The sequence below is a fragment of the Bos indicus x Bos taurus genome, chromosome 8 (genome assembly GCF_003369695.1).
Source record: "Bos indicus x Bos taurus breed Angus x Brahman F1 hybrid chromosome 8, Bos_hybrid_MaternalHap_v2.0, whole genome shotgun sequence".
Lineage (NCBI taxonomy): Eukaryota > Metazoa > Chordata > Mammalia > Artiodactyla > Bovidae > Bos > Bos indicus x Bos taurus.
Genome location: NC_040083.1, coordinates 46,805,749 through 46,820,632, shown reverse-complemented (window position 1 = coordinate 46,820,632; position 14,884 = coordinate 46,805,749). Strand labels below are relative to the sequence as shown.

The following is a 14,884-nucleotide window of genomic DNA, read 5'->3' as shown; positions in this document are numbered from 1 at the left end:
TGTCTGGTGGTAGTCAGCCAAGCTTGTCAAAGAATACAATGTTTTGTGCAGAGTTTGGAAGAATAAACAGGTGTTTGCTCAGCATAGAAGCAGGAACCTAGCCTTCCAGGTGAATGGGCCAGCATATGCAAAGGCTGAGGAGCATGGCACAGCATGGTGCATTAGGGAAACAATCAACAATCTAGTGGACTGGAACATAATGTGTTTAAAGATTGGAGGGAGATGGAGTGATTTGAATAGGTAGTTTCAGAGGCAGATCCTGAACATTTTTAAATACTGAACGGGTCTCATCTTGTTGAGGATGGGAAACCAAAGAAGAGTATTGACCAAGGGATGTCCTGATTGATTGTTTTAAGAAAACCATGTTGATGATACTATGCTTCAGAGGCAGCTGGCTTTGTCATGTTTCCCTGGCACTGTTTTACTTTATAGGTCAATGGCAACTCTGAATATTAGAGAACACAATACATTTATTTACATATATTAGAATAAAAACAAGGAATATTTAAGAGAAATTGGTCTTGTGTTTCCCAAACTTCCCTTTCTTATGTGATACCATCATAATTCTTTATCTTCAAATCATTTTTAATCTAATTTATTAAATATTTTAATAGATTCATTTTTCATAACTCCATAATAAAAAACATATGATGTCTCCAAACAATAATATTTGTTAAATTATAGGTTTAGCCATTGCTTAAATATTATATATTGTTATAAATCCAACTGTTAAAAGAAAAATGCATCTGGGTACCACCTTTAGGAAACATGAGTCCAGTCCATCTGATGTCATCATCTTACAGGTGAGGAATTGATATACAAGTAAATCAAATGTTGTCCCTAAGTCACCTGTGTGAGCTGACTACATCCCAAACATAGTTCTTGGTGTTGGAGTGACAGCACTAACAAAATAAAATCAGTGCCCTCAGGAACTTATATTCTAGTGGAGGACATAGGCGATAAATACATAAAGACTAGGTAATGTGAAGAGCTGAGGAAAAGAAAGGGAAGCCGGAGTAGAGAAGTAGAGAATGATGACTCAGGTGGTGCTACTGTACTGATGAAGCAAGTTGTGGGTGATCTGAGGATGCAGCTGTCCAGGTAGAAAGAAAAACAGAAGCAGAGGCACCTGAGGACGTAGAGGCCTGACATGCTTGAGGAAGAGCCAAGAAAAGCTAGTGCCGGTACCATGGAGGCCTGGCTCTTAGGACCATCACCCCCTCCCCTCCTGCCCCATCAGGCTACCCCCTTTCTCTGTTTGCATGGACTGATTAGTACACACCCCTTCCAGCCCACTGCTTGTTTTGTTGGAATGCCGCCACGCTCGTGACCTACGAGTGCTTTTGTGCCGCAACAGCAGAGTTGAGTGACAAAGACCGTGTGACCCACAGAGAGTCTAAATTATTTACCATCTGGCACTTTACAGAAAATGTTTACTGAGCCCTCCTCTATATCATGCTCTTGTTGTTGTCGTTGTTGTTAAGTGTAGACATCACGGGATAGAGTGCTTTGTACATCTTTATAAAAATGAAATACAAATCATCCCTGTCAAAATCTAGTTTATACTTGTAGAAAATTGGATTTCATTTTTTCAACTTGAGTTATGTACCAGTGGAAACTTTTTAATATATTCAAGTGTGATGTTTTTACTTAATAATGAATTGGGAGAATAAGGTAATCTGTCATTACATAAAGAGGAGTGAAGAATAACCACAGTTTGCGTTACACTTGTGGTTTCCTCTTGTTAGTATTCGAATTCTATTCTCTCTAAACTACGTCTGAAAGAGGCTGGTGATGTATCAGGAGTTGGGGTTGCATTGTTGGGTAATGAATAGGATTTTTAAAAGATCCGCATGGACCGTGTGGCCCAGGGCTAAAATCTCTTTGGAACTAATTACCTTCTCAAATCCAAGGGTCCTGAAGATCAGGTAACCTTACAGGAAAGAAATGCTGTGCTGAGTTTACCTGGGGCTTCCTTGTTCACTTAGAATGCTCATGGTTCTGGTGACAGTAATTTTGTCTTTGGTGTAAAGTTCATGGAAGGTGCCTCATCTTCTTGTCCCTATCAAGCATTTCTCTCTAGGAAGGAAAAATGAGCAAAAAGAAAACAACAACAACAACAAAATAAGTAAGACTAGAGAAAATAGGGCTTAAAAAATACATGGGCAATATTTACAAGATTCAGTGTGGATCTGACTGAACTCAAGTCAGATGAAGAATTGAAGTAGTATCTAGTGAAGAAGGAAGATGAGAAAGCTGAATTTTTCAAATATTTCTGACATAGGATTATCTGTAACCAATTTTAGTCTCATAATCTACAACTGCTAGGTCAGTGTCTCTCAGATCCTTGCGTGCCAGCCAGCCCTCCCCCTCCTCTTCCTTCTCCTCCTCTTCTCTGTTCCCTTCCCTGCTCCTCCCTCCCTCCCTCCCTCCCTCCCTCCCTCTCTCCCTCTCCCCTCCCCCTCTCTCTGTGCCCCATTATCATAAGGTCGTGCTTAACGGTTGGGAAAAAGATCTGGAAGTCTTCTGGCCACAAAGAAGATAGTTCAGTGACTATAAATATATAGTTACAGAAGAAAACTTTGGAAAATATAAAAAAGCAAAACAAAAAAAAAATCCCATCTCTGTATCTATTTAAAATTTGTAATCATTCTCTACTTACAATTTTGTCCTGCTTTTCTCAGCTAACAATGAAAAAATGTATATTTCTCTACGTGATTATGTAGTCTTCTGAAACCTGTGATCATCAAACAGCATGAACTGTAGTTTAATTAGCCTCCCATTGAGGGACTTTTGTTTCCAGTTTTTCTGTATTATAAAAAATGTTGCAATGAACACCTTTGTGTGCTCACATCTCTGTTGATTCCTTAAGAATAAAGGCATAGGAATGTTACAGCTGCATAGAAGTACGGGTATGCATATTATTAAGGTCATCACTACATATTATTCTGGAGCTAACTCCTGAAGACTGTCAAAGGGACTTCTCCATCTAGTGTTTAATGCTAATGTTCAGTCTGATGATTCATTTGCATTTTGCTTATTGTAATGTTTCCTCAGTTGAAAGTCACTTAGTAATTTGTTACCTGCTGTCTCCAGGGAAACCTTGGTAAGTGAGAGACCAGAAGATGGGGGAGTTTGAAAGATCCATCCTGGAAACTGCAGAAAGGCAGGGAGAAGGTTGTGGACCTGATCCTGATCAGAGATAGAAATGTTACCCAGTTCACACTGTGACTCTCAGGGAGTGCCCCCGTAACACATAGCAGGCACTTGTGACAGGAGACTGTGGGAAAATGAAGCTCAAAGTGCCACTGTCCTCACAGGTACGCAGCCCACAGAGTTGATAACAAACAGACCTCTCAGCTCTGAATTCCATCTGCAAGAAGAGATAAGTCCTTTGGAGATGAAGTGTTCACATACTCACTTTTTAAAAACTATTTTTGCCTTGTTGAAAGTTGAACTCTCTTCTTCCCGGTTTGTTCACTTATCTAGCTAAGAAATACTGTTATCTAAAACACTTACTCTTGGAAGATATTTGAAAGAGTTCTTTTGTGTTGTGTGAGCAAGACCTTCTAAGTTGCCTTCACCCCTGCCCCACCCACCCCCAGATAAGCACATCACAAAGCCGCTGCTTGCAGCCTGCATCCATGTGCTGTAACAGTCCCAGCTCATCTTTTTTTAATAGGGAAACGGGGGAGTGTAGGTTTCTAGTCACACAGTTACAGTTGTGGGGGAGGGGCTGCAGGGTAAGACGTGTGATCAGTTTTATTATTATTATTTATTGACATTTCAGAAGTTGTGGAACATCACTGATAAACCCCAACTTTATTCTCCTTGGGCTCACATTTAGGGACTCAACTATTCTTTGAAACATTCAGAGTTTTTAGCAGTTCCTCTTTAAAGAAATGCTATCATTCCATCCTTTGGGGAGGAATGAACAATGCTGCTTGTGTGTTCAAACCACTTGGAACATTAATATACTGTTTCTTTAGAAGGATTTGCTTTCTAAAGTTGAACTTTTCAGAACTCAGAACACCTTATCACACTTTCACAAGGCTTCTCTCTGAAAATGGAAAAAGGCAAGGGGGGAGAGCCTGTCAGGACTTGTGCCAGTTAAATCCGATCTCTCCGGGGATTTGTTTTTCTTCTGGCGTCAGATTAGATGTTCAAATCAAGCAGTGTTTGAGGGCTGCAAGGGAATGTCCATGGGATTCTTAGTGAGGCTAATCCCAAAGCAGCACATTCCAAGGGGCTAATCTGCCCAAGTTCATTGCTTACTTGAAACGTCTCTTGGGGGAAGAGCCCGGCAAGTGACTTTTTTTCCGGTGGGCGGTCATAAGAGCATTATTAACGGGATGACCAACCCCAGATGCAGCAAAATGAAAGCAACAGGAGCTGCTCGTGGGACTGCCTTTGCCACCACTCAGAGTCAGTGCTCAGGTAAAATTATTTCAGCTCATTTTCTTCTTGTTCAACTTTCCGGTATTGGATCTGGGCATCTAGAGGAAGACCCAGGGAATGCCAGAGAGATGTTGAGGAAAAGCAAAAGGTAAAAATGAACACAGGCATTCAGTGTCTTGGAGTCTCTCGTATTTTGTTCTGATTAGGGCAGAGTGTAAATTTTAAACCTGAGAGTCTCAAAATGAGGAACGTAGTAAAATTTTGCTCGTAATTTGTTCCTAAGAAGTTAGTGAACTCTTTTTTTTTCTTTTTCTTGTCTAATGTGCGATTATTGGTCTGGGTTGGTGTCCTTCTGTGAAGTTGCTCTACCAACAGGGTGATTGCAATAGCAGTTTCCAAGGATTTCTGGAGATTTAGATATTATTCCTGGCTGGAGAAAGTCTTAACTCTATAGTTAAGTGAGTGGGGAGTAGGTGGTAAGAAGAGTCATGAAAGTTTGAGGGACTAAGGTTTATAGCAGAGTCTTTGTGAAAAACAATTGAAACTGGTTAAATGAAACAACTTAATTTTTTTTCTTTTTTTGCTTCCTATTATTTTGATGCTTTATTTATTGTACAATTGACTTTCAAAATTCATATGTACTCTGTTCTTTGAGGGTGATATACTTTGTCTGAAATGTGAATGTCCTAATTTTTGTTTTGAAAAAAATGTCTTTTAATTATTAGCCTTTGAAAAACACTTCCTTATTATACATCACACATGACTGATAATACAGAAAGACAAGAAAGAAAATAGCCCTTCACAAACTCAGTCATGGTCTTGTGACCATTCTACCTTTAGAAAAGTGATTTCTAAGGGCTGATAGCAGTCACCTTTTCTAAGAGTACAAGAGTCCTCTAAAGCATATTTTAAAATAAAAGATTTTCGGGCACACCGTTGAAGTTTTGCATTAGAAGAGAATTAAGGTCAACTAGAAACATGGCATGTCCAAACTGTTTTATGCTTTCTAACATCAAGGATAGCCATTCTAACCCAACGTAGCTGGGTGTTGCAGCCAAGTATAAAGCTTCACAAAGAGTAGTAGTTCAAAGCCTTTGAACAGAGGAAAAGGGAATTAATTTAGGGGGCAAGTTAAATCATGATTATACACCAAATATGCCAGGAAAATGATTTTTAAAATCTAATATCCGTCTACATTGAAGACTGAATAAAAGCACAGTAAAGTAAAGCCCACAATAAAGCATAGTAAATTTCTCCTATTTAGTACATGATGTTCGGTAGAATTCCTAATTTGTGTGCTATACATGTACTCTTTCTGTTATATATTACGCTTTCTTTCTCAAAAAAAGAATCCAACTCAATTATGAATGATGGAAAAAATTTTTTACATTTCCTTTCCCCCCTCGCAATTTTCTATGCCTTTGTAAGAGAAATTGTTAGTTTGGTAATAATAAGAAAAAACTGATCCTTAATCCCTTTGCTGACAGTGAGGTAACTATTCACCTTTGGGAAGGTAATTAAGTTGCTAAACCGCTTGCAAGTCAAATTACTTAAAGACCAACAAACAAGTTGGTCTTTATGCAGTCAGTCTTACTGCACGCCATCTGAGTAAAGCTTCTAGGGCCTTCCATGTTGGAACCAGGATCTGTAAGTGAGAGAAATAATGGAGGTGCCCTAGAAACTCTCAAGTTGGGAGTCCTGTGTAATTACATTTCATTGTTGTAGCCATTATAATGATACCCCCTTCTTTTACTTTTCTCATATTCTTGTGACTGCCTAATGTCCCACCTCAATCCTCGACCTCAGGGAGAGAGGAAGAGAGAGTAGAGTGTTGATTACTTCATTTGTGGGAACTGGAAGGAGGAAATAAGGAGGGGAAAGGTGCAAGTGTGAACTGATTCTGAGACATGCCTCTACAAGGGCACTCCCAGGCCTGCCCAGATCTAGGGTATTTTAATACCAATAACGTCGAATTTGGAGAGACAGTTGAGCAGAGTGGGTAAGAGTATAAACTCTGGAGTTAGACAGCTCAAGTTCAAAGTCTAACTTCTAATTTGTTACATCTCACACAGACACTACATAATAGTAGTAATTCCCCCATAGGGTTCTTATAAGGCTCCATGGAGGTAATACATATAAGGCACAATTTCAGGCACATGCTAAATCCCAAATAAAAGTTAGGCATTGTTATTACCTACTGAGTGCCAGATGCTTACCCTGAATCATCTACTTTGATTAATACAATTTTCCAAAGTAGCTATGATTATCCTCATGTTATAGAAAAGTCTCAGAGAAGTTAAATAAATTTCTAGATACCTTGTCTATAGACAGGCCTTCTGGGAGCATATCATCTCCAGTGTGACATAAAGTCAATTTAGGTCAGATCTGCTATGGCAATTTAATAGTGTTTCTCATTTAAACCTTTATCTGAACTTTTAGTACCAGACCAACGTAAGACTGGTTCCTCTTCTTGAAATGAAAACTTGCTATATAATGATAACAACTCTGTGTTTCAGGCATTATGGTTGTGCCCATTTTTATAAATGAGGAAAACAGGATCAGAGAAATTATATGACTTTGTTGAAGCTGCAGTCTCATTCATACCACTTTTCTAACTGCAGACATCATTCTCTCCCCATCATACTGCCATTCCTACTTTCTCTCAGAGTATTGATCAGCACTCCCTGAAATTTCCAGGTGCTTTCCCAAAAGATCCTTCTTAATGCCAGCCAAAGTGGGCCCCCAAAAAGTGAAAGTATGCTCTCCCTTTTCTGCTCCCCAAGGTGTAGGGAAAGTTGGTTTCAGATATCCAGAGAGGAATATTTTTACCATCTATCTGCCAAGAGATATTATCAAAGAAAGTATTCAGTTTCTAGGAAAAAAATCACAGCCTATGAATAGTTTAACTTACAGGCTTTATACGAAGATAAATACTGGTTATCTAAGCTTATTTCTGCTGCAAAGATGTAGCCACTAGTTTTTCCTACATTTTTGAGAAGAAAAACTTTGAAAATAGACACTGAATCTTTCTCCATGCCACAGTGACAAACAGAACTGCAAATGTTACCTTTGTGGTATGACAGTGCAGAGGGCCACTTGGACCCAGGATCTCTTCGGCAGAGAGGCTGCTCCTTTACATTTGGACAATGCATAAGCACTCAGAAATTATGCGACCTGATTGCAACCGTGACTGAAATGGGATGCTGGTCCTTTGTACCCTTCAAGCATTCCCTGTGTTGCTACTTTCAAAATGTGCTTTGTTATGCATCTAAGTGTTATGCCTTCAGTGCCACATGCTCACATAGACTCCACTGTGAAAGAGGACAGAGATGCAGTATTAAGGGGCTGAGGACAAAGACCTTAGCACAACTTATACAGCCATTTGGGTCCTTAGAAGAGTTAGTATCAGTTATAGCCAACAAAACAGGGACTTGAAACAGTCAACATTGGTCATTGAGACAGGCCAAGTAAACAGCTTGTTTGCACTTTGGCCCTGTATGTATTTTTTTAACTTTTTACTTTATATTGGAATATAGTTAATTAGGGCTTCCCTCTTAACTCAGCTGATAAAGAATTCGCTTGCAATGCAGGAGACCCCTGTTCAATCTCTGGGTCAGGAAGATCCCCTGGAGAAGGATAGGCTACCCACTCCAATACCAGGCCTGGAGAATTCCAGGGACTGTATAGTCCATGGGGTCCAAAGAGTCAGACATGACTAAGTGACTTTCACTTTACTTTACTTTACAGTTAATTAACAATGTTGTGTTAATTTCAGGTATACAACAATTTGATTCAGTTATACATATACATGGATCTATTCTTTTTTCTAATGTTTTTCCCGGTTAGGTTTTTAACAGAATATTGAGCAGAATTTTGTATGCTCTACACAAGAAAGTAGGTCCTGGTTTGTGATCCATTTTAAATATATTAATTGCAATGTGCATATGTCAATCCCAAACTCTCTGTGTATTTTAAAAGTAGGAATTTTGTTCTGATCCTAGGTTAGATAGAAGATGACACCATGTGGAAATAACATTACATGTTACTCTACCAACTTCTATCTTAACCACTCGCTTAGAAAAGGAATCTTCTGAGTAGTTTACTAGATTTCATAGAAAACTCCTATACTGTTTCAAATGCTGGTAAAGAAAGGGGTTAAGGGATGAAGGATGGACACTGTTTTGGAACAAAGATGGTACAGTTTGTTGGAACTCGCTTTATCCTTCTGGGAACCTAATCTCAGTGGCCAGGCTGCTGTGTGGACAGTCCCAACAATGTTCATTCTAAGACGCTGTATTTCATGTGCTGAAAGGCATGTGTGATGCCAAAAAACGTGGCATCTACTTTCCTTCCAAAGGAATTACCTGTGAAATTTTGAACTGTGATTAAGACATTTATCTTTCTTATGTTTCCATCTCCTTTTTCCCTTTCCATATTCAAGCATTGATAATTTGGATTTTAGTAAAAGCATGGTGATGGATTAGGGCTTGAATTATGTCATTTCCTCACCATTTTTCTTTCTTTCTATAAAGAAAATCTAATGAAAGTGTCAGCCATGAAAACTTTATGATTATTTAGGTATATTTCTTCCTGCCACTAATACTTGTTATCTAAAGGGTTACAAACATACTGTTCTATAGCTTTCATTTTCTCTGTAAATAGCATTATTTTTCTGTTCTTCAGAAGTCATTATGAACTTGAGCATTTTTTATTATAGTCATTTTCCTTTAATTCTCACATTATAATGTTAAAAAATCTAATCAGCAGATAATGATAGTAAGGGATTTTGTTATATACAGCATTTATGTGTGAAGTAACAACAGTTTCAATTCAGTTTATGAGATATCTGTCTGTTAAGTGTTTGTGGAATTTTGCTTTCTAGTCAAAAATACTTAAAGGCTGTGTTCCCCTTTCCTCTTCCTTTTTTTCAGGCTCAGAAGTCCTGGATAGAAAGAGCCTTTTATAAAAGAGAATGTGTTCACATCATCCCCAGCACCAAAGACCCCCATAGGTAAGCTTGCTGTCTTTATAATGTAGCAAGAACTTGACATAGCAGTTATGGGAACAAAACTATGATACTAGTCACTGTCCATTGCAATAGATTTCATTGTTACTGAATATCTTTGAAACAATCTTATATATACACACCATGTAATATGCCATGACTGTAGTTAATTCTTTGAGAGCCTGTACAAAATAACAGGTACACCCTCAGGAAGGGACTTCATCATTGTAAGAATGGATTTTATATTTATATATACATATATATAAATATAAATATACATTTAGTGTGGTTTCCTTTTCCAGCATTTCATCAAAATGGGTAGTTTTTACCAACATGCTCAGCTACAGTGAAAAAAGAGACTTTTAAATGATATACTCCTAGCAGATTACTGATTAGACTGCAGACCTTCAGATTTCTATTCAAGAACATTTTTTAAATTCTACTTACTTCCTGATGATCAAAAGTATAGAAAGTATGAAGCATTTGGGATAAAGTAATATATGCATATCTGGAAGTGCCTTTATGAAAAGACAATATAATGAAGTAGTTTAAAATATAGACTCTGGAATCATATAAACCAGCTGTACAACCTTGAATACCTTTAAAACTATAATGTTGTACCCAGACAATGAATGTCACACTCTTAGTATTTAATAAATGGTAACTACATATCAGTATTATTGCTAATAGTCATAGTAATGCTAGTAGTAAAGTACAAGCAACATTTTCATGATGTAAGGAATAAATTTTGTTTTCAGATATCTTGTGGATAATTTTTTCTTGTTTCTTCAAGAAAACTTAAGTTGCAAATTTTTATTCTCAGAATTGGATATTTGACAATGAGTGTCAATTGGGAAAAGACAAGTTAGGTTCTTACTCACATGTGATTGAGAGTCCTTATTTAAATGTGCCTGTTAAAGTTCTCCCCTTAAAGCTGCTCAGTGGCCTTTGTGCAAGATTTAATAGATGGGAGGAGTGGAAAGTAGAAAAATCTACAGGGCTTTCGTTCTTAGGTTCCAGTCCTGAACAATATGGCTGGTGTGAAAGGGGGTTGGTTCAGAAAGATGGGAGGCACATTACAGCTAGAGCAAAATGAGGAAGGGCCAGAGAAGAAGTGTATTAATTTGTCAAGTAAATCCTGAGTTCACCATTTGTCAGGTATGCCACATATGGTTTCCACCTGAAAACTGACTTGCTGGCTTGCTACAGTTTGTAGATTTCTCCAGCAGATTGCCTTAAGTGTATATTCCTGTTGTCACTAGTACAAGGGGTTCACTTTGACCTCTTACGTTATAGGTGTTGCTGTGGGCGTCTAATAGGCCAGCATGTTGGCCTCACTCCCAGTATCTCGGTTCTTCAGAATGAGAAAAATGAAAGTCGCCTCTCTCGAAATGACATCCAGTCTGAGAAGTGGTCCATCAGCAAGCACACTCAACTCAGCCCCACCGATGCTTTTGGGACCATCGAGTTCCAAGGAGGTGGCCATTCCAACAAAGCCATGGTAATCAGAACACTGTAATTCACTTCTCAAGTTCTCTTTCGAGTCCTTCAGAGGAGTGGTGAAAAGCTGGAAATTTAGTCTTTGGGCTAAATCTCAACTTTGCCAGTTCCTTGCTGGGTGACCAGCTCTAATTATGTTTCTGCTATGCTTCTCTGCTCTTCCTCTATCGAATGGGGGAAAGAAGACCTTACTTTCAGGATTTTTAGAATAATTAGTATGAGATCAGGCCTAGTGACTATTGTTTTTAATAATAATAGCAAGTAGCTTTCTATCATTATTCACTGTTTGTTATTTTATTTTCTGGCTTTCATCTATTGAGACATTTTTCTAACTCCTTTGGTTAAAAAAAAAAAAAATCTTACCCTTAGGTCTCCATTTCATTTTACTGGTAATTAGCATTTCTCTCAATTTAAGGGAGAAATGATCATCCCAGAGTATTTCCTTCACTGTTCTAACAGAGATCTTGCCATCCAAATTAAGTGCTTTTTCTTCAAGCAGCTGCATTCAATAATGTTCTCAATAGAATAGCTCCATATGAAAAGCATTTTTTTTTTTTTTTGGAAAGGAGGCATTCAGAAATACACAAATTTTACTTTTAAGGGTTGTCACATCTAAATTATAACTTTCATCATGGACTCCTCCCTACTTGGCTGACAGATTTTGCCAAGAAAAAAAGTCTACTGTGTTTTTGGAAGCTCTAGAAACACTATTTTCCAACAAGCTTGCTTCTAACTGTTGAGAGAGACAGTTAGTTAGTTAGTTGAGGGTAGAGCAGTTGGAGGTGACTGTTCTCAGGCATGCCAGAGTTTTCTGAGTTTGGAGAGGAAATTTTGCTTAAAGAAGCATATTGCAAAATGCAGGGGAAGTCAGTTCACACCAGTTACAGTCTATAAATGTGCAATAAAGCCACCTCTTTTATCTCTTTCTTCTCCCTCTCTGCTCTCCCCCATCCACTCCTCCACTCCACATCCACTACTGCAGTATTTTCTTCACCAAGAATGGCTGACCAAGCTATTCTCACAGTTCTTTCCTAAGAAATTTAATTCTGAACAATATATTGGAAAGGAGGATGCTATGTGCAACCTCCACCAAGACCTGGGAAAACAAAGAAAGGATTAGGTAGTCTTGACCTAGACAGAATCAAGGGATATGGAGATTTGGTAACTTCCTCATCCACTTAAGGGATACATGTTCCCGCAAAGGTCATAAGAGTTACCAACTCAGCTTAGTCTTCATTCAGAATATGGGGTTGAATCACAAATAGTGTGGATCCTCTGAAACCATGCATTAATTAAAAGTCATGCAAGTTCTCCCTGTAAGAAAAGTGCTGCAGATGATGAAGTGGTTTAGTGGTCAACAATCATTATAGAGTAGTATACCCAGTGACTACGTAGATGCTTGAATGATGCCTGTAAGCAACATGACACAAGCCCAGAGGCATATGATAAGCTTCTAGCCATTATTTCCTTCATTAACATGCAGTGCCTGTCAAGTGTAGAGCATAAATTTTCTGTAAGAAGAGCATTCCTCCAAAGTCATCACCTGGGGATATTGTAATTACCATGTTGCCACCAGTGCACAAAATGTGTTTAGGAGACTGATTTCAGACAATTTATCGATCACAGCAGAAAAGCACCCTGTATTTTCGTCAAGTGGTGTTTTTGATCAGAAGTTAATCTCAGTTCAGTGCAGTGCAGTCACTCAGTCATGTCTGACTCCTTGTGACTCCATGGACTGCAGCACTCTAGGCTTCGCTATCCATCACCAACTCCTAGAGCTTACTCAAACTCATGCCCATGGAGTTGGTGATGCCATCCAACCATCTCATCCTCTGTTGTCCCCTTCTCCTTCTGCCCTCAGTCCTTCCCAGCATCAGGGTCTTTTCCAATAAGTCAGTTCTTAATCTCAAGTCCCTGAAATTCAAAAAACAAATGACTTAGTCACAAATGACTCGTGCTGGTTTTTAAAACTCAGGTCAGTTCTCAGAAGATAAAGTTTTCCACCACTAAAAATTATGAAAGAATGGAGTACTAGTTTGGTAATGAAGAATGTGGGCTCTGAATGCAAAGTCTATCCCAGACACATCATATATTTATTGTGTGCCTTGAGAAACATTAATTAAATTCTCTGATGGTTTAATCACTCAACTGTGTCCGACTCTTTGCAACTCCAAGGACGGTAGCCCACCAGGCTCCTCTGTCCATGGAATTTCCCAGGCAAGAATACTGGAGTGGGTTGCCTTTTTTTCCTTGAGGGGATCTTCCCGACCCATGGATTGAATTAGGTCTCCTGCATTGCAGGCAGATTCTTTACTGACTGAGCCACCAGGAAATTCTCTGGGCCTCAGATATTTATTCTGTTATCTAGAAATAATAAAACTATTATTATAAATGTTAAATGAGATGACATATGTAAGTCATCTGGCACAGTGCCAGGGCACATTATAGATGTAAAATTAATTTCAACAGCTGTTTTTACTACTATTCATTATTATTATTTGCTTCAGGCTCTGAAATTTTTTTGAAATATTTTGATTAATGTTTAGCAGGATATACATTTGGGTACATATCTTGGCAAATTACTATAGAAAATCAAACCATACTTTTTCAGATAACCCTTTAAAATATTAATAATTAAAGAAGTTCCAATTCTTTTACCTAGTTGTCATGCCCAGAATGCAAAGCCACATGGCTTTGTTTATAAGCTGGTCTGTCACTTACTGGTTCATAATCTGGCTCAGTTCATTTAACTGCCCAGTACCTCAGTTTCCTCATCTGCAAAATGAAGATGCTAATTCCTACTATATAAGGCTATAGCAAGGATTAAATGGGTCAATATGTATTAAGTACTTAGAACAGTACCTGATGTTAAAGCTAAATTAGTATTTGCTATGTTATTACTTCCACCAAGCTTTCGCTTACTTTAGTTACAAGAGGGGCTTTGCAGTCAGTTAAAATAAGATGCATAATCTTCAAGTTTTATAGAACTGTATTTATACACTCAATCTCTCTAGCTGGTCAGAAAATCTTGGTTAAACCAATTGACTTAGCTGAACCTCAAGATTTCTCATTTACGAAGTGGACATAATTGCCTTATGGGATCTTTGGTAGCTTCAGACAGTGAAGAACCTGCCTGCAATGCAGGAGACCTGGGTTCAATCCCTGGATCGGGAAGATCCCCTAGAGAAGGGAATGGCTACCTATTCCAGTATTCTTGCCTGGAGAATTCCATGGACAGAGGAGCCTGACTACAGTCTATGGGGTCACAAAGAGTCAGACATGACTGAGCAACTAACTCTTACAAGGATTAGAAAGAATATAAAATTACCTGGTATACAGCCAGTGCTCAATATATTTATGAAAATCATAGTTATGGGGCAGTGAAGGAGCTACCTTTATTTCCTGGTAATCCAAAGAGGTGCTCCATATTTCCACCGAAGTTCTAGGCTACATAAGATGGCATTAGTGACAGTCACAGATTGAAGGCTAGCACTGCAGATACCTGCTAGTGACTGGAGATTTGTGGCTTATAAACCACTGAATTATACAATTTGACTTCCACATTACATCAACCTCCTACATCTGTTTATTCTAACAAAGCAGAAAATGAACTCTTACCCGGCATCCTCTCTACTTTATTCATTGTAGACCTCAACAATTAGACAGTTACTATGGGTGTGGCGTTTGTGCCTCTTATAATGGACAAAGCCAAGATTGCTTCTCAGTTCAGTTCAGTTCAGTCACTCAGTTATGTCCAAATCATTGCAGCCCCATGGACTGTAGCAGGCCAGGCCTCCGTGTTCATCACCAACTCCCTGAATTTACTCAAACTAATGTCCATTGAATCGGTGATGCCATCCAACTATCTTATCCTCTGTCATCCCCTTCTCCTCCCGCATTCAATCTTTCTCAGCATTAGGGTCTTTTCCAGTGAGTCAGTTCTTCACATTGGGTGGCCAAAGTATTAAAGTTTCAGTTTCA

The 14,884-nt window shown here is 38.6% G+C and overlaps 1 protein-coding gene across 14 annotated transcripts in view; it reads left to right on the top strand.

Annotated features, from left to right (window-relative positions):
- TRPM3 (transient receptor potential cation channel subfamily M member 3) overlaps positions 1-14,884 on the top strand; it is a 1,070,052-nt gene that overhangs the window by 758,945 nt on the left and 296,223 nt on the right. For 12 of the 14 annotated variants that reach the window (XM_027549457.1, XM_027549458.1, XM_027549453.1 and 9 more), the window contains exons 2-3: positions 9,330-9,409; positions 10,700-10,904. In XM_027549457.1, the coding sequence (XP_027405258.1) occupies positions 9,330-9,409; positions 10,700-10,904 (285 nt within the window). The other 2 variants (XM_027549456.1, XM_027549455.1) reach the window with 2 other exon arrangements.